Here is a 19,496-nt window from a genome sequence, read left to right on the forward strand (position 1 = left end):
TGCACATTGCAGTAACTAATCTTATAAAAGGCCTGCAGGCCTAAGTGAATGTAACTTTGTTCTTTAACAAAACAACAAATATGATTTCACCTGAAAGCCAAGTATAAAATCATCATAGTACTTCTTACTTTATAGACCAATGTGGAACCAACAAAACTAAGAAAAATATCCCAAATGCCTTACTAAATTAATTTTCAAATATTCATAGTTGAAAACTATTATTGATTATCAAAGAATAAAAATCAACAAGAATTAAACTGTCCCATTCTGCAGTTATCACATCATTCATTAATAATTCTGTGTGCAAACTTATCACTCAATTACATTTTCTATTGGAGAAGTTTCAAATTCTTAATATGCGAACAAACTTAAAGGCTGGCCCTGGATTAGACCAAGGAACCAAAGCATGTCATTTTCAATAAGAAACATTTACTTTGACATGCAAGTTAAAATACACAAATTGGTACAATTTCATTAATAAAATCAATTTGATTGTAAGACCTTTGTATACAAAGCCCTTCAGCTCTTGTAAACAGGACAGGGATACGTTGCCCCTACAGGGTCCAGAGAGGGGGGAACCCCTCTGTGCCCCTAAACCTTTAGAAACTTGTTAAAAGCACCATAAAAAACATAAAACATGCAATTGAAACTGTACATAAAATAAAAGGCAAAGTGTCTAAAGTCATTTGGCATTGTATCTCTGAATACTACCTGACTGAGTATAGATATGTGGAGCTTTAACTCTGCATATCCTGTACGGAGCAGGAATGTGACATGCCGTAGAGGATTTTTTTAAATGAGTGTCATGAGATGCTTCTCCATCTTTTCAGTAGTTCAGAGTAGCAGCACAGGACTAAGCCCCCCCTCCCCCTCCGTCTTAGAAACCACGGGCTACAATAACACAGTTCCTTTTAGCTGATGACGTCTTGATAGATAGAGTTAGTCGTGGTGAGGCCAAAGATGAACGCTCCAATCGTGACCATGACCACACCGAAGACCACCAATCCATGCCAGCTGTAACAGAGAGACAAACATTCAAGAAAAGTCCAACAATATTCAGTTTACATTTTCTATAAAGAGAGAATAAAACAAAACTACAGCCGCAAATGAGTTTAAAACTATGATCCGGTACGGTGAATCAAATGGTGAAACTTATGTTTCAAACTGTATATGGTCCCTTTTAAATAAATAATTAAAATAAGCATTTTAATTTATTTTTATTTGCTGAACTGATTTATTATCAAAAATAATTTTCTAATCTTTTAATCGACTAATCGTTGCAGCTCTGGTCTCTTTTAGCTCATTATTTTGGTTTCAAGCGAACTCCCTCTGATACATGCACACTTCTTGCTCAGCAGCAAACAGAGATAAGTACTAAGTTGCTGGTGAACACGGCTAAAGATTGAGATTTACAGTTTTCACAGGATTTGGTGGAGACCAAAATAGTGCTAAAAGCAGTGTGAATGACCGACTTACATTTGTAAGGTGCCCAGAAACAACTCCAAATAATGCTATGTCCCTCTGTCTGCTGAAGGTCTATTTATAATTGTTTGACTACACGTGAAACATAACAACATAAAAAGTTGATATGGTGGAAGCTTGTTTCGAGGTTATTCTCTAGACCACCTCCAGTTAAAGAAGCATGCAAACTCCACATATTGAGGCTTCTCGTGGGGTTAAATCCAAGGTCCTTGTTGCCGTGTTGCACAATGTAATTGAATCAATTAGTTCTAAAGTAACTGAAAGACATGCAGGTGTAAGCAATCTGACCTTGCAGTTCGGCTGTCCGTCTCTGACAGCTTTGCTTGAATCAAACACAAACCTGAAAAAAAAGACATTGAACAGTTATTCAGGGTGCCATTAAAAAACTGACAGAAATCTGAGACCTTGCAATTTAATGAGGGAAATGTTACCTGGGAAGACAAAGATAAAGCAGGCTGCCAATCCTCCGATCAGCGAGATCACCCGACCAATATCTGGGATGAAGAGGGCGAGGACGAGCGTGACAACAAACCACACCAGCGTCTGCAGGATCCTCCTCCTCTTCTCACGACGCACACACACCTCCACCTGCTCACCTTGCAAACGCAGCCAAAGTCCTTCTATAACTGCCCTGGGATGTCACATGAATACAACAAAGTGTGGTGAATAAGCGCTGCATTGACTGAATCGTAAAAAGATTATATTTTCTCTATCACGCACTAGGGATGCATTGATCGTATTTTGTTATACAGAAACCAGGTACTTATCAAATACCAGTGCTCTTTATAAAATCTTGCTGTATGCAACTGATCTGGATCATTCTGGCATGTATAAACTAACATGAGCTACACATCTGTAGCTGTAGCTAGAGCTACACTCTATTGCACCATAGGTAGAAATCTTCACACAGCAGCAGTCTTTTGCAATTAGAACCGTCTCAGCAAGAAATGTGCACTAAGTGGAGTGCATGTGTGACTGCAACAACCACCAGCAATAAACAAAATTTAACTCATTAAGCTGTCTGCTCACGTAGCAGCGGCTGAATGGCGGCGATGTACTCAGCAGTGTGCGAGATGGTAGTCATAGCTGACAAACAAACCAAAAGTGAGAAAATGTTTTTCCCCCTATGAGTCTCTGTGCACTGAGAAGCAGCTATGAGACCAGAGATGCACTCAACTGTGTTATCACTAGCTGCTCCTACCAGCCAGGGGCCGGTTAAAAGTAGTAAAGAGGAGTCAACAGGCAGTCAATGGCAGAAAAAAAATAAAATATATATGATGCAGTTTGCTGCAGCAGATTGCGAGATTGGCGTGGACAGACACAAAGGTGCACACTTATGACATACTCCTCGGCAATAACAACAACAGGGAAATAAAAAGGTGCACATTTTCATTTGAACCTTACCTGCCACAGAAGTGTAAAATGGGGTAGGAGGTGATGACACAGATGACAATAAAAGCTCTCGCGAGGGCCACAGCGATATCATCAGAAGGGTACGACATCAACACATCCTGACTGACACTGGAGCCAAACGTCAGGAAGCCGCAGACACCTGATCAAACACAACAATCATTTAAGTATTGACAAACAGGCACAAGCCATCTGACTTGTTACAGCCCTACACAGTAGGTGACTATTGATAGCGGCTTAACTTTAACTGACGTTTTAACACATTAAGACCAGTCACATGTTGGTGATCAGGAACTACTTCATATCTGAACCACGAGACAAGAAAAACCAATAAAGAGGAGGGTGCCATGATTGTATAATGTTATCAAAATACCATTTACAGGATATAAGGTACATATTTGAGTGCACAAGTTGATAATACCTGTTCCAGTGTAAACAAATAGGCAGATTATCATGCTGAGAGTGACGACAACCCCCCAAGGTTTGATCTCTTTTCTGCTCATGCTGTTGAACACCGGCACACAGCTGACGTGGCACTGTAGAAAGAGATCAGGAGGAAGAAGATAAGACAAAACTCATCAATATCAAACTCTGTTTGAAACAAAGGCATATAGTGTTATGATTTAAAATGACACAAATGAAGAGATACCTGGAAACCAAAGCAAATGGTGGGCATTGCATTGAAAACTGCAGTCCAGGAAGCAGAACTGTAACAAACACAACGATTTAGCAACTCAAGCAAAGCATGACGACGAGGATGCAGATGTGTCTGCTTGAATGAGTAGGTTGACAGTGCTAAAATAAGTAGTAAGCATTTAAAAATGTCACAAAGTGTGTGGAGACTCACCTGGCAGGAACGTGGCTCGGAGTCATATCTTTATTTGGCCAGATGTACTTTATAATGACCACGATGGTCACATACCATGTTCCGATCACACTCAATGCACTACAATGAAAAACAACAACCCAGACATGATCATCACGTAAGGTTAAAGCTAAGAAAATATTAACCAATTTCAATCCTTTGTGATAAATAAGATGAGTTATAAACGTTTTTTGTACCTGGCATATTTCTGAAAGCCAATCTCTTTTGGGATGGAGAGAGGAAGAATAATCAGGACTGCAGTAACACAGATGGTAAACTTGCGGTCAGTGTACCAGTGGCCACTGACTGTACCATCTGTTTCATGAGCCACTGCTGCCACCACTGAAACAAAAAACAGGAGTTACAAAATCATTGACAAGGACAGTCAGAAGGAGGAAGTATGCTGGATGAGAGTAGAGACTGTAATTGTAAACTGCAGTACACACGGCAGATAATTACAGTCACAACCACTCCATTCATTTATAAATTCCTAAATAGGTGGAAGGTCACAGTCTTTTTCCAGAAACAGGCAGAAGTAGGATTTCTACACTGTCAGCGTCTCAGTGCGAGGATGTGTACGAGTGGGTCACATGATTGTCACATTTACTGAGAGAAAAAGCTGAGTGGTGTCATCCTTGATGCTCTTTGCCCTCATCAATGATGGCACTGCTACACACTACTACTACCAGACATCTTCCTTTGTTCAAACACACAGAGCACAGTTAGATGTAGGACAAAGTCCATGTAAATGTAAGTGATGTAATGGCAATAACACAAAGCTATGCTATGAGAAATTCCATCTTTTACTGTCACAGGTTTAGGAAAATATAAACATGTAACATATTTTCAAACCAATCTGATAAAAATGAGAAAGTAGAGCTTAGTGGGTGAATCACATCATAGGTTTGAATATACTTACAGCGATCCAGCTGGTCTCCAATGACAATAAAGAAAGCGATACAAGTCCCAAAGGTGTAGATAGCAATGGCGATTTCACAAGCGATCCCTGTTACTTTTCCACAAGTGGCTCTGACAACCTCCTGATACGTGCTTTCATTACTGACCTGAAAAAATGAAAAAGATTTATACAAAGTGGACGTGGATTCAGCAGTAAATGTATTAGAAAAGCCTTTTAGCTATTTATACACTAGGTGGTTTATATGACAATGTTGACATGATGCATATTCATTTGAATTAGGGTAAACTTGAGGTCCTGAAGGGATGCACCCGCCTGAGTAAATAATGTTTTAGGCAACCTGTGACTTTTTTTCAATGCTGAGTCAAGAAAACTTTCCCCAGCAATGTTAAAAACACCTTCAGGATCAGGCAAAATTCGGCCATTGTGTTAATCATGTGCCCACAAAAACTTGATTCTGTTTTTCTTTGCTGACAAGTGTAACAACAAAAAAATGATCTCCTCCCTTTATAGCTCATGTGGTTTAAGATGTGGCAAACTCAGCTTTTAATTCCAGTTGTACCAAAGCATTAGTGGAGTGTAAAGCAACCGTCCAAATAAGGTATCAGAAAAGTTGCTAACTATAGAAAATAATAACATTTACTGGTGAATTTGTTCAATGGCAATTTCTTTTCATCTACGCAACATTTAAGCAAAAGTCTGAGAAATCAGGAAGTTGAAGCCTGAGCTATTGTGCAACGCGCTTTAGGAATACAACCACAGAATGTAATTGCACAAGAAAACTGAAGGAAAAATACTCATGAGAAAGAAAAGTAGTCAGATTTAGTGAGCTGCAGAACATGAAAGAGATAAGAGTGGAACAGTAAGAGACAGATATAAAGACTCTCAGGAAGTATGAAGCTGACGGTCCTGAGTGAGTGGCACATACCTGGCAGCAGTAGCCCAGGATCACCAGTCCACTGATTATGAAGATCAGCATAAACTGAAACAAAGAAACGGGAAGCAACACGTTCCAGATAAACTTGGTCTATAGGCAGTTTTAAGTTGGTCACAAGAACTCAGAAAATACATTCACATGGTCAGCAGTTATCAGCTCTAACATTCAGTACAAAGTTGTGTGTAAGTACCTAAGGGTGCCTGCACATTTGTTGAAGCCAGGTCGGTCTTAAATCCAATTTACATTATTAGTATAACAGTAATTTTAGTCAATGTATAAGCACAACACTATTGTTTTCCTTTCATCTCTTCTTAGTGCTTCCCTCTGTTGTGTTTTCATGAGGTTAAATGTTGGTGGATCTAGTATGCAATTTTAAAACATCCCTTTGGCCTCTAGTAATGTCTGATTATCATTTGTCATTACATTTTACAAGCTAAACAATGAATATAATTGTGGGTAGCAGCCCAATTTATCCAATACTAAATGTTTACAGTCTGAGTATACCCTCTATGTAGGGCTGTGGAATATGTTGATATTATTTCAATATTGTGATTGGGACTAAATCGTCTTAGACTTTGAATATCTTAATATTATATCTTATATTTTACTTTCTTCTTCTTCGGGAAAGGAGCTGTAGAAGGGGCTTATGTGTCGGTACTATGTGCCTCACTTGGATCTCCTCACCATTTGAAGAATGACTCCTGCAGTCACTCCTCCCGCCAAATTGAAGGCTGCTGGGAAATTGAGTAGACCGGCTCCCAGTGCTGCGTTTACCACGATGAAGATCGCTGCCCAAGACGACACCCCCCCGCTCCCACTCCTTTCTGTCTCAAGGTGCCGGACAGATTCCACGCTGGGGCTTTGCAAGAGCCACGCTCTCTCTCCAGAGTCATTACTCCCAACGCCGCCCCAGTCCTCGACATCCGTGTTGATCGCCATGAGTCAACAGGCTGTAGCTCGGCCTGCCAAGTCTTATGGAACCAAGATGATTTGTCTCCAGCTCTCTCGATCCAAGTGGCGTAAATTCTGATCAGAAAAGTCCAGTATCTTAAATACTACAACAGTCAGGAGCCCGCTGATACATCTCAAAGCTATCACCAGTATCAGTGTGATGGATGAACCAATCAGTAATCTGTAATGAAATAGTTTTTGCAATTAGAGATACTCAAATTAGTAAATAAAATTCTTAAAAACATGCAATGTGCTGATACTAAACCAACATGTTAATTAATGTGACATAGTTCTTTGTCTTACTTACTTTGTTTGGATTATTGTGAACAAATGTCAAGCACAGACTATTCTATTCTTGAAAGAAACGTTAGTTCCCATGCAAAAAAATTATTCTCTTAATCAACAATTACTATAACAAAAATAATATGCAGAAAGTCAAGGTAGGTTAACTATTTCTAACATGTTTCATGTTAGTATCCACTTCTCTTCACTTCCATTGTGCAACAGTCAACTGGTGAGTTTTTGGTTGACATGAAACCTGCATATTTTGGTCTTTGTGAGTATATCAGTAAGTTTTGATGAGCAATTTCCTAAACTGTTTCTATCGTATCTTCTACTAACAATGCTCAAGGAAGTATTTACTCAGGACTTAAGAGGCACTGGGGGATGAAGCACACCATTTTAATTGTGTGAGCAATGTAATCATTAACAAAACAAAACCATGGTTGCTTTTTTTTTTTAAGTTCATCTTAATTTCATTGTCTTGTAAATGCGACATCCAGCCTCAAGTCAAGCTGCTCAACTATTTCCCAGTAATGATGGCTGACATTAATACTGATATGCACTGAATCTTAACAATGAAACACAAGTGGAAGATGGCTTAGCCTTTCATACAGGTCAAACTAGGTAAAGGTAATGAGATGATTATTGCTTCGTCTTGTATATAGTGATATAATATGTAGAAAAATTGCATTATGAATTACCAACAATGGGCTCAAAAACAAATATGAATCTCAAATATTAAAGACATTTTACGCCGATACTGAAATGTAATCTCTCATTAAATCGCTGATGGGCTTAAAAAGGTCTACAGTAGCTACAGAAGGAAAAGTAAAACACACCTTACTGTCAACAAGAGAGGCTGCTGTTGTTGCCAAGCTGACCTCAGTTGAATTTACTGCTCCAGCTTCCTTCATAAGCTACTGGTTAAACCACCCATCTGCTAATGTGATTAGCTTATTCCTTTGCTTTTCATTAACGTAACAATAACATCTGTCAACGCAGTCATCCCCTTTGTTACTCTATGTCCTTACATACAATAGCTAGCAAACGTGACACTAACCTTAGCTCAATACAACACAAATAAGATAAATATTCCCCAAACAAGTCCACACGTACAGATACCTCTACATAACATATTTATTCGCTGTAATTCAGTCGCTTTTGCCGAAGATAAAAGGCTGATAATGAGGCACAGTACCTTCAGCTTCACAGTCTCCAGGTGGTGAATGAGCTGTTTTTGATTTGGGATCCCGTAGGTAGAATGCAGAGGGACACGTGACACGTCGTCACCTGACTGGAATTCTGGATCTTCTTCCTGTTGTTTGGAATTGTGGGTAATGTAGTTCTCTTTATTTACGTTACTCCTCAATGACATAGGGACATATTCCTTATTTATTTTGTGTATGAACATTTGAAAAAGGAATGTGTATGAAGTCTCATGTGATTAATACCATTAGTTAAATGTCTGATTAACAATGACCCAATGCTAAGCATCAATTCTGCATTATTACCTCTTCTTCCAGCCCTGTTTTGTATAGGGGACCCTTGTTAAATGTTAAGATCCGACAATTTCGAATGTCTGAGACCAGATATACGGCAGTTTTAATTCAATGCAAGCTATAGGCCCATATTCTCAAACACCTCTAGTCACAAATAAACAAGAAGAAGAGAAAAAAAATGTTTCTTCTTCTAAATTTTTAAGATGAGCATGATATCTACATGTATACATAGTTTGATAAAACTAACATACAGTATCATTTAAAATAGTCAACTAAAATAAGCAAGATGTAGGCACACAGGCATGTAAAGGTGGGTCAATTGTATGGAAAAGGAAACATTAACTGATCACAATAAACTTTTTTTTAAAAAGCACAGTAGAACAGATCATTCTTCTATATTCTTTTATTGTTTGTTCAATAAGATGCATGTCCAATGATCCTTTTATTATGACAGAATGTAAAACATGGAGGCGTAGTGCCAGAGGTTTCAGAAGTATGAGAAGGCTGGGGGGCAAACCCCACATTTCCTGATGATGAACAGATTCATATACTGTACACATACACGTGATGTCTGTGAATGAGCAGCAGAAGCATATGTCTTCATGAACTGTCCGGAGTTCACCAGAATCACATACGCTACTCATTTTTACTAACCACAGAAAGACTGTATGATTCAAATAACTGGGCTTTGAGTTTTGGGGCTTTGGTGGAATATGGGGGGAAAAAAATCTCCATTGTGAAATTAAGTACTGATCGCTTAAGTTTAACAGTGTTTGGCTTGTGTGCTTGTTTATTTTTAGGAAATAAAAAGGGACTTCTGCCCTGCAACCAACTAGATTGAAACTCAAAGATGTTTCAAAATCCCACTGAAAAAGTTGTGAATACAAGACAGAACGCTAGGAAAATTCCAGACAAAGATAAGGAGGAAATTACTGGATGATTGATTAGTTCAGATGGAGAACTGCAGATTAGCCTGATAGTGAATGGATTACTTGATTGACAAATAAAAACAGAATGCCCGTCTCATCTTTAAAACAGTGCCTTTCAACTTATAAAGTGCTACGACTCCACCAATATATTTTAAGAAAAAAAGGAAGTCACATTCTCAACAGGCTTTCAAAGAGCAACCGAAATCTAAAGTTGTGCATGAAATGAATGCACAGTTTAACATTACCGCGATGTTGGTTTCTTGATGTTTTATAGTGAGTGGGCCCAGTGCAGAGGAACAGCACACATTAAGGAGGACGCTAATGCACAGCCAACAGTTGATTCCACATAATAAATAAGCATAAATTATCTGTTAGTAGTGGGCCAAAATATGTCTTTTACAATTTGGGGTGTCTGTTCAGTGAAATGTTAAAAAACTAAGTTAACCAGAAATGTAATAATTTTTTCAGCAGCAAGTTGAACTCATGATGAAATCCAATTGAGAAAAAGTCTAACTAAACATTGAGCTCATTTCTAAACTGTGGAATGAAGGAGACAGAGAATAAGTGACGTGCAATGCTCCTCATTAACACTGCTGCTTTGATTATGTAGCTCTCCCGACAGGATCCACTCTACTTGGTGACCGCATGGATGCCCTGTGCCAGGTAGCCCACATTCCCAGAGGTCACGCCTGCCATTGAAATCCTGCCATCCTTGGTCATGTACACAGAAAACTCCTTTGTCAGGCGCTCAACCTGCAGGAAAAAAGAAATGAACACACACACACACACAACTCAAAATCCACTTATGCCACAAAGTAGTCCCTGTCCATCAAATTGGATTTAAACCAATTTAACACAGTGCCAGAGAGTTCAACCCAGTTTTCCATCATATTTAGTAATCTGTCATTGTTGACCGTGTCAAATGTGATAATTAATACCAAAGCTGAAACTTTTCCTCTGCCTCTGTTTAAGGGGGTGTCATGTAAGACTTTAACAAGAACAGTCACAGTGCTGTTGTGTGGTGGAAAATCCTGAATGGAAAACATCAAAACAATTGTTTAGGGCCAAGCATGTGTTAAGCTGTTGATTTTGTTTGTGAGCAGCAGTTTTCAGGGCCTGTGTGACTCTAACATGCAGCTTTGATGTCGCCTTGATGATCAATCAAATTGATGATCAATGTCATTGACAAACATTAATACAATTATTTCAGTTCAATCAGGGAAACATTTCACGAGAAACAGTTTCTTTGCAGTCAGATATTGCATACAACTCAAAACAGACTACAAGGTAATTAATGTTTTTCTTTATTATAACCTTTCCAAGTTATAGCTTTTGCTGCCATCTTCAATGAAGAGCACAAAATCTATGATAAACAATGTTGCAAATGATGTTTAGGAAAATTAAAAATGCCTTAAACAGATTTACAATGTATTTAGACTATATTAGAGCAGCTGTAGCGGAAAAATACAAAAGCTGCTTCATAATCATGCAAGAGAAATTTGTGAAGTACCTGGTTAGATGGACTTTCAATTTATTACCAGAGCATTTGCTCACATTAACAATAATGTTGAAAAACAGCTAGCCTGGCCCCTGCGTGAGGTAACAAAGAACCTCTAAGGCTCACTACTTCACACATTTGTAGCCTTATATCTATCAAACCAGTGTGAGAGTGGTATCAACCTTGTCATCCAAACCTCAGACAGGAAATGAATAATCAAAATTGTCAAACTATTACTTTAATATGAATTTGCTTTTATTGCATTGCGTCATTTGATTGCATCAATTTCAATGATTCAGATATTGTCGTTCTCATATTGTCAACTATCATGTGTGTGTGTGTGTGTGTGTGTGTGTGTGTGTGTGTGTGTGTGTGTGTGTGTGTGTGTGTGTGTGTGTGTGTGTACCTGGTCGGGTTTGAGGCCTGTGAAGCAGAACATCCCGATCTGGTCGATGACGTGCTGCCAGTTTTGGGAGGAGCCCTCCTTTTTCAGACCAGCCACCAGCTGCTCTCTCATCTTGATGATGCGGTTAGCCATACCATGAACCTCCTCCAGCCTGGAATAAAAGACGGCACCGTTACACAGTTCAAGAAAGAGATTTTGGATTATATTTAATTGGTGAATATGGAAGATGGAGATTTGAACCTTAAGCTTTTTTTACAATTATCCAAACTACACGTTTGGTTCAGGTAATATGTGCGTGTATATGATCTATAAACACATACCACAGTGAGCGCAGATCTGGTGTATTGAGAATGGTTGCTGCAATTCTAGCGCCATTCATTGGTGGGTTGGAGTAAATGGGCCTGATGAGGATCTTAAGTTGAGACTCCACCTTCTTTGCCTCCTCTGCGTCGTTACACACCACAGTGAAGCCACCCACACGCTCACCTGTGAAAATCGACATGCACAAAGTCTGACTGAGAAACTGTTAAACAGATTATTTAACCTCTTAAAGGAGGCCTCACTTAAATCAACAATACAATAAGGGACTCACTACATCTCTATATTCAAAAAGTAAGAACATCCTATTGTACATTTGCAACCAGTAAGTTGCATAGTAGAACATTAACTTAACACATGACAGTCACAGAATGGTAAAACCAAAATAGACAGGTGGTGACCTGTTTGTCAAATGAGAGACATAACTTTTATTATTTACTTCAGATTAAAGTTCTCAAAATTACATTTCATCTGAATGAAATCTCACTGTCAATGTGACTTAATAATACTAGAGGTCACTGTGTTCACAATTTGAAACATTGTTTTGGTGAAGAAACAAATCACTCTCTGGACACAAACACTTACCCCCTAATGACTGTTCATTAGATGACTGTCTAGTATGATGAATTTAACTAATCTGCCTCACATTATAGTGTAACTGTATTCAGTGCAATGAAGACTGATGGCTCCACCATCTACTTTTTTCTACTTTTACCACTGGGTGGTGGTAAAACCCAAGCAACACTCATTTCTATAGATTCTGCAGATTGGCCAAAATTGTGTAATCTCAGATTTCCAGACATGAGCAAAGCCTGTCCAGTAACATTTTACATAATGACATAACAATCACCAGTTTTATCTAATTTCTGCACTGTTACCTGCAAATCATCTTAACTAATATGTATTTAAGAGCATGTTGGGATTTCTGACTGACCATAGAGGCCCATGTTCTTGGCGAAGGACTGGGACAGCACGATGTTGTGGCCCTGCTCGATGAAGTAACGAACAGCCCATGCATCACGATCGATGTCTCCACTTGCAAAGCCCTGATAGGCCATGTCGAAAAACACCAGCAGGTTTCTTTTCTATAAGGTGTAAAAGAAAGGGGGAGGACACAGGAGAGAGATGCAGGTAGAGACAACCAGTTAATCATAGTTCACGTGATAACAGTGATTTCACAGAGCTTTACTGAACTGATGCATATTCACCTTCACAATGTCAGAAATCTCCTTCCACTGCTCAGGCTTGGGGTCCACACCAGTGGGGTTGTGGGCGCAAGCATGCAACATGATCACACTCCGCTCAGGGATTTTCTTTAAAAAAAAAAAAGAAAAAGCTTTTGTTAGTCAACTTAACAATATGTAAGTGTAGTACAGAATCTTAGTTGACAGTGTTTTCATTGCAGCAACGGATGCCTTATTCCTAATTAAACTGAAAACCACCAAAAAACCGGACTCAATACTCTGTTATTGTGTTTTAAATGCACTTATGATTAAAAAGAAACACATGAAAAGATGCAAAACTGGACATATTCATCAAAATATTTCCCAAAGAATCATGATGTAGACAACCCTAAGGGGCTGATTATTGTAAAATAATGTTTGAAAATGTTTCTTCACACGTATCCCTCACCCCCTCCTGACTATTCGATAATTAAAATCTTACAGAGATGTCATCGAGAGCTCCTTTGAAGTCAAAGCCGCAGGTGGACGGGTCATAGTATCTGTATGCTTTGAGCTGCATACCAGCGTCTCTGAAGATGGGGGTGTGGTTTCCCCAGGACGGCTTGGGCAGGTACACGTCAAGTGGACCTGCATGGAATCGAGCCTGTGACAAGAGAAAGTTAGGGTGAGATGACCAGCCTTGCCCAGTGTTTTGTTGTGTGATAAGTGATCAATATAAGAAGACCTCACCAAAAAGTTGGCTCCGATGCGCAGAGATCCGGTTCCTGAGATGGTCTGGACAGTGATGTTCTGTTTGGAGAAGAGACTTGCTGCATTTACTTCGACTTAAAACTGTCAGAACCTATTTGAACTCAATTTTATCTGGAGTAGTTTACACCCCAACTTACCCTGCCGCTCTTCAAGACTTCACTATCATTACCGAGAGCGAGTTGGGCGCAGGACTTGGAAAACTCCCCCAAACCACCGATGCCAAGGTACTCCTTATCCATCTGTTTGGTTGTGATAATAGCCTCTGCCTAAAGGGAAAGCGTGGAAATCAAAACAGTATAAATCACAACTACTCAAATTAGTTTGACTGGTATTCCCTGCTTCTATGATTTTGTTAAAATTAGGTTAAGACCCATATCAAATACATACACACTTTCTCATGGTGATAAGGCAGAACATCCTTTCAAACACCTGTGAGTACTGCGGCTCTCTTTCAGTTCATTATCATAAGAAATCAAGACTCAATGATATTACTGCGTTCCACGCTTAAGTGAAGGGAATCCTCTGAATTGCAGGGGGAAAATAAAATCAGTGTGCATGTATATGACATGAGAAACACATAGCATTAGTAGATTCACTGGAGGTATGGGTGACAGTTAAACCTTGCGGACGCAGCTGAGCACAAAGGGCTTGCCCTGGTCATCCCTGTAGGCTCCGACTCCCAGGTTCATCTTCTTGGGGTTGGTGTCCCTCTTGAAGGCCTCGGTCACCCCCAGGATGGGATCGGGGGGACCCATCTGCACTCCACCCCACCATGAGCTGCAAAGACACAAAATCATGAATAGTGATGTGGATGTGATGCCAAACATTAAAGGGAGTAAAAGTTCATAAGTGCGCACTGCAGTGAAAAACAGCTATTCCCCTCATAAACACTAATGCATCCTTACAAAGTCGTGAAATGAGCTGCTTCTCAAGTTTTCACGGCCTGATGCGACACCAGTTACACTAATGTGATGGCCGTATTAGGCTTGTTCCTGTGACGAGCTGTTGACCCAATGCTCGAGCTTAACTCCTCATGTGACCTGAGGACCACACTGACGTAAAGACTTATGAACGACACATGGTCAATGGGCACAAGTTTCATGAAACAAACATAATCCATTTAGAAGGTACAGAGTGCAAAAACTAGATTAACAGTTAACTCGGGTCTAGAACACAAACACAAACTCCCTTGTTCACTTAGTCTATTTCCACCATAATAAAACACAGAATAAGACATTCTATGGTGAAAAAAATCTAAATATGACTTAAGAAAATGTTATGAGCAAGCATGCTAATTTTACATTTTTGTTACCTTCCCTTGGGCTGTTAGCAATATTTGCAACATCTTTTTTATACTTCATATATATTTTTAACTAGTATATGGCATGTTCATTTCTTAGTATTTAGAACCTATTAGTTTTAGTCATTAGTGCTACAAAATATTCATGACTCATTGATAATTAACAAACATACTGAAGACTCTTATATTTATCATGTCAACCTTGTCTTTGAACTGTCTTACTCTTTTTTATGTTTAACATGCTCCTCTAAAGAGAAAAAAATGATTTAAGGTGAAGAAATTGATTTATATTTATCCATTATCACTTACAGATTAACTATTAAGTAAATACCAAAAATATAGTAATGAATAAACCAAATCACTTATAATAATTTAGGCTGTTACCGATCTGGGAAAATATAAATATCCCTTGTGAGAGAAATGAGGTAATACATGCACAATATACCAAAGTCAGTAAAGGCAGAGGAGAGTGTAAACCAGTATTTAAGAGAGCAAATCAGAATCAGAAACAGTTTATTGACAAGTTTGTCTGCACATACAAGGAATTTGGCTTTGTGATGGGTCTTTAAAATGTAAAAATGTCATGAGCTCTGACATCTTGACCTCAGGCTGTCAGTCAGACAGTACATCATGCACATGACTGGTGTAGGCTGAGTGAATGTATTAGATCCACTTTAGACTTGATACGTTCAACACACTATAATTAAATGCATGATAGTAAAGATGACCACTCCAATTTAAATTGGGATACATGTCATAGCTAAAAATGAGCAAAATGAACTTGATGTAAGTGGAAAGGAGATGAATCAGGCAAAAACTTCCAAAACTCAGAATAAGGAACTTCAACCCAGATGTTTCTCTCGGTGTGGGATCCAGGAAAACACAAGCTGAGTCATTTGTACATGATGTGCTTTCAGAATTGAAACTAAAGTAGCATCATGTGAAATGTACTGAAGATATCTAAGCAAAGATGAATGCAGTGATTATCTCTGCAAACATTTCAACTTTTTTTATAGTATGCAAGTACTGAAAGAAACACATACAAGTATAGTAAATACATCTTAAAGCCAACATTACAGGGGAGTTAACAGTACTGAATTTAATAAGAGGATAAATGAGAGTTGTTGTGTGTTGAGACGTTAACTACACTGCTGCTCTCATGTAGTCTCAGGTTTCCTCTACTTTGTAAACCCTCTAAACATTGCAGCTAAATTTAGGACTGAACACTTTGCAAAGGGCAAGAGTCTCCAAACCCCTCCTAATAATACATTTAAAAACCACGTAGGTTAATTAAATAGTGATTACAGTTCACTGACAAACATCTTTATTGCAAGGAAAATCAGTGTCAACTGGTTGGAGCAAAAAAGGTACGAGTCCAGCATGCAACTGTAAACTTGAATACAACCGAGTGTTGCAACACTTCACAATGCAATAATGCTCTGAATGAAAACCACAAAGGCAGAGCTTATCATACTCAGATAGTGTCATTACTTTCATTGTATTTTGTGGTGCTGTTGCATTGTAAATGCTGTTATCACAACTTTGCTTTATACTTTTGAAGTTTAAGATTTATAAGATTTTCTTATTTTCATTGCACAAGTACAGTGAAGTACAGCAAGCTGCAAACTGTGCGCAGATTTAACAATGACTGTATGTATATGAATAAACAAGGCAACAAATTAAATTGTATCCGGTACCAGTGCTTCCCTATTTTCAACACAAACAAAATTGTACATTGAGAATCATACTGCAGAGGATTGGAGTTCATGTATGTTCACACAGAACCTTTGATCAGCTGAACTTCAGGGTTTGTATACACATCCCATTCGTTAACAAGTGAGCAGGGATCGATAGACCAAAGTCCTTTTTTACAAGCTACAGGGCAGCATTGCTGAGCTTAAAAAGGTTAAACGTCTAAAATATCATAAAGGTGCAGGTGAGGTGCGGCAATTGTCCTTTATGTATTATTTGAAATCAGAGAACTGTGCTTTGACGTGACACGACAGGATGAGACAAACACTCTGTAACACACCCACACAGTTCTCTGATAATATAGCACCAGCTAGCAATACGAAACCTAGCTACTCCTCATATGGACACAGCAGAAGTGACTGAACAAAGAGCGAGACACGTACTTTACTCCCCAAAAACTGTCTACATGTACATACGTTACATGTTTAATATTTTACCATGTAAAAAATACATATAAAAGGCAGAGATGTAGATTAAACGGGTTTGCCCTCCAAGCAGACTTTGAAAGGGCATCGGTGACTATCTCAGTTTCAAGGCTAGAAATGAGCCAATCAGCGATTAAAGGTGGAACAGCGCAGCCAATCAGCGATTAAAGGCGGAACAGCGCAGCCAATCAGCTCGCACGACTTCTCCAACTACGACAAGTCGCTTGGCTCAAACTGTGCGTGGGATTTGACTGCGAAAGCCATCGCGATCGTAAAAATCATGTAGAAAGTTGCCTTTGAAAGCAAAGCAGAGTAACAGCCACCCTACATGACATACTATCATAATCAAGTTACTATAACGAGCCGGCTTGGTTTATATATGTTTAACATAAACACCGGCGACTTCTTTACGGCTCCTTGGACAGCCGACAACCCGCCGTGACTTTCATCAGCAGCCCCGAGGCACCACCTGAGGTCCGGCTACAGCTGACCGCAGATCAGATGTCTAGCACAGCAGGCTTTAGTCCTACGGGGTTATCAAGTCGTAAAACCGGAAAAGAGCTGCGGCCAGTGACGCTTACCTGCTTGTGAACGTGGAGGCTAGCTCTACAGGAGCTAACCTCGCACAGCACGCCGGGCCTGTGAAGTCATTTGACCCCTGTGTGTGTTAGCATGTCAGCTATGAGGCTGCAGCAGCCACGGAGCAAAGCAGCTGCGACACACGCGTTGAACTTGAAATAAGGGCTGGTCTGCTGGTCTCTCAACGTTAGCGGTGAGACTAACGCAGCCACGCCGTTATAACACCAAATCTACTTTTACCTAAATGTCTATAATGTCTGATGGTTTTGAGCATCCTGATGCTGTTTACCTGTTCCGGGTGGACAGGACTCCCAGGGACGGGGAGATGTTCCCCAGGCAGTAGATCACCTTGTGTGACTTGAGCAGGGCCATCGTTGAGCAGCGTTTGGGAGCAGAGCCTCGTAGGATGTGGACGGATGTGAAGGGCAGGCACGACCACGATACGACGCGACGCTCTGAGTACGCGCTGACGTCAGAGACAGACACACGAAACAGACCTGCGTTTATGATCTCCTGTTAATCCCTAGAATGGTGTAGTGTGGAGAGGGTTGAAGAAGAAAAAGAAGAAGAAAAACACCACACATACACACAAATCCACATTCCAATACAAACTTTGTATTTTAAATTATTCAGATTAACCACCATTGATTGATTAAGAGCTGTCATTCATAGGCAAAAAAGGCCTCCAACCTCATATAAGATAAGATAATATAATCCTTTATTAGTCCCGCAGCGGGGAAATTTGCAGGTTTACAACAGCATAGAGTAAAGTGCACACAAGAGACATAGTAGAAGAAAGACAAGCTAAAGATAAAAATAAAAAACGAAAAATAAAATAAAACAAGTATTATAAATAAGCAATAAAAAAAAAACCATAGAAAAAACAACAATAACTGAAATATTATATTTACAGACAGAGAAAAAAACAACAACTATTTTAACTATTTTTAACTTTTTTAACTATTATTGCACAGTGTAATGTGTAATGTATTGCACAGGTTTTTATTGTCATGTTATTATTTATTGTCCTGCTGGGATATGTTGTGGTTGAAAACAAATACAAAAAAAGAAACACAGAGTAAAAATCACAGGAGAGAATTTTCTACTGTAGAAAAGCTACCAAATGAAATACATATCCGAGTCATTTCTAACATGCAAGGGTCAAGTTGGAAAACAGCAAAATAAATGTGTACAACTATTTGTAGACTATCGAAGGTCATGGGGTAACAAAAAAAAGATGTAAGAAAAAATTGGGCATATATAAATAGAAAAATTAATCTGCAACTAAATTCCTTGATTGTCACTGTCAACAGTAATCTCACTTGCAACATTTTGAAAATCAACGCAACGAAAATGCATAAATGTTTGTCACTTTTGTTCTCTGAGTAAATATTGCAGTGAATGCCTAGGAGGATCATTATGGTCTGAACCCACAAAGAAGCAAAAACAACTAGAAATGGTCTGAAGTCAAATTATTAATTGTGGCAGAGGGACTTCATGGTATGTGGATCCAGGCTGCCTCTTCACTTTTATTGAGTAAATTAAGTGTATGTTCTCCATCAGTTCTTAACTGGAGCAAGTAACAATCAACAACATTTACGAGCCACTGCTTGGTTATTTCTTTGTAAAATCTGTTAAAGGATGTGATGTTGATAAAGTTGCCTTCTGTGTAGCTGTACTTTTAAAAGACTACACTCTTGTGGCTAGTCAAGTAAAAACTCTTAATTGTAAATCTGTCAGATGACACATAGGGCTCTTGTTTTTATTTAAATAACATTTAATAGCAAGTGCTGCAAGAACCTTAACAAGTGACCACCAGCCTTAACATGAAAGTTTACCTCTTTACTTATTTTAGGCTATGGTAGGCTTGATTGCAGTAATTAGGGGCAGCTGTGGCGTAGTGGAGAGCAAGGTAGTTCTCCAATCAGAGGGTCGGTGGTTCGATACCCGGCTTCGATGTGTCCTTGGGCAAGACACTTAACCCCAAGTTGCTCCCGAAGGCTTGCCATGGTG

At 39.2% G+C, this 19,496-nt stretch overlaps 2 protein-coding genes across 5 annotated transcripts; both read right to left on the reverse strand.

The window, feature by feature from the left end:
• Positions 1-156: 156 nt before the first annotated feature.
• On the reverse strand, positions 157-8,123 carry slc38a7 (solute carrier family 38 member 7). 4 transcript variants are annotated; one of them, XM_054609097.1, is made up of 12 exons: positions 8,042-8,123; positions 6,295-6,742; positions 5,602-5,655; positions 4,677-4,821; positions 3,955-4,099; positions 3,740-3,838; positions 3,542-3,599; positions 3,314-3,428; positions 2,887-3,034; positions 1,914-2,113; positions 1,771-1,822; positions 157-1,014 (listed from the first exon to the last, which is right to left on the reverse strand). In XM_054609097.1, exons 2-12 carry the CDS (start codon positions 6,547-6,549, stop codon positions 912-914), a joined length of 1,374 nt encoding a protein of 457 aa, XP_054465072.1. In that variant the 5' UTR covers positions 6,550-6,742; positions 8,042-8,123; the 3' UTR covers positions 157-911. The 4 variants fall into 4 exon arrangements, with proteins under 4 accessions (XP_054465072.1, XP_054465097.1, XP_054465089.1 ...); XM_054609122.1 differs by having other exon boundaries at positions 7,904-8,047; XM_054609114.1 differs by having other exon boundaries at positions 7,688-8,047.
• Positions 8,124-8,727: 604 nt separating this feature from the next.
• Positions 8,728-17,971, reverse strand: got2b (glutamic-oxaloacetic transaminase 2b, mitochondrial). The gene is made up of 10 exons (XM_054609864.1): positions 17,773-17,971; positions 14,048-14,204; positions 13,565-13,693; positions 13,407-13,466; positions 13,159-13,320; positions 12,702-12,806; positions 12,428-12,578; positions 11,496-11,661; positions 11,176-11,326; positions 8,728-10,024 (listed from the first exon to the last, which is right to left on the reverse strand). Exons 1-10 carry the CDS (start codon positions 17,853-17,855, stop codon positions 9,902-9,904), a joined length of 1,287 nt encoding a protein of 428 aa, XP_054465839.1. The 5' UTR covers positions 17,856-17,971; the 3' UTR covers positions 8,728-9,901.
• Between the last annotated feature and the right edge of the window lie 1,525 nt (positions 17,972-19,496).

This window comes from Anoplopoma fimbria, chromosome 2 (assembly GCF_027596085.1).
Source record: "Anoplopoma fimbria isolate UVic2021 breed Golden Eagle Sablefish chromosome 2, Afim_UVic_2022, whole genome shotgun sequence".
NCBI lineage: Eukaryota > Metazoa > Chordata > Actinopteri > Perciformes > Anoplopomatidae > Anoplopoma > Anoplopoma fimbria.

What these genes read in the sequence shown, in the direction of transcription:
- slc38a7 (XM_054609097.1), bottom strand. Translation starts at nt 6,549, where the DNA reads ATGGCGATCAACACGGATGTCGAGGACTGGGGCGGCGTTGGGAGTAAT. An exon ending in ATTTTACACTTCTGTGGCAG is followed by an intron (nt 2,114 to 2,886) that starts GTAAGGTTCAAA and finishes GTGACATCCCAG; the next exon opens with GGCAGTTATAGAAGGACTTT. An exon ending in ACGGACAGCCGAACTGCAAG is followed by an intron (nt 1,015 to 1,770) that starts GTCAGATTGCTT and finishes TCTCTGTTACAG; the next exon opens with CTGGCATGGATTGGTGGTCT.
- got2b (XM_054609864.1), bottom strand. Translation starts at nt 17,855, where the DNA reads ATGGCCCTGCTCAAGTCACACAAGGTGATCTACTGCCTGGGGAACATC. An exon ending in AGATTTCTGACATTGTGAAG is followed by an intron (nt 12,579 to 12,701) that starts GTGAATATGCAT and finishes TACACCTTATAG; the next exon opens with AAAAGAAACCTGCTGGTGTT. An exon ending in CCAGATCTGCGCTCACTGTG is followed by an intron (nt 11,327 to 11,495) that starts GTATGTGTTTAT and finishes CTTTTATTCCAG; the next exon opens with GCTGGAGGAGGTTCATGGTA.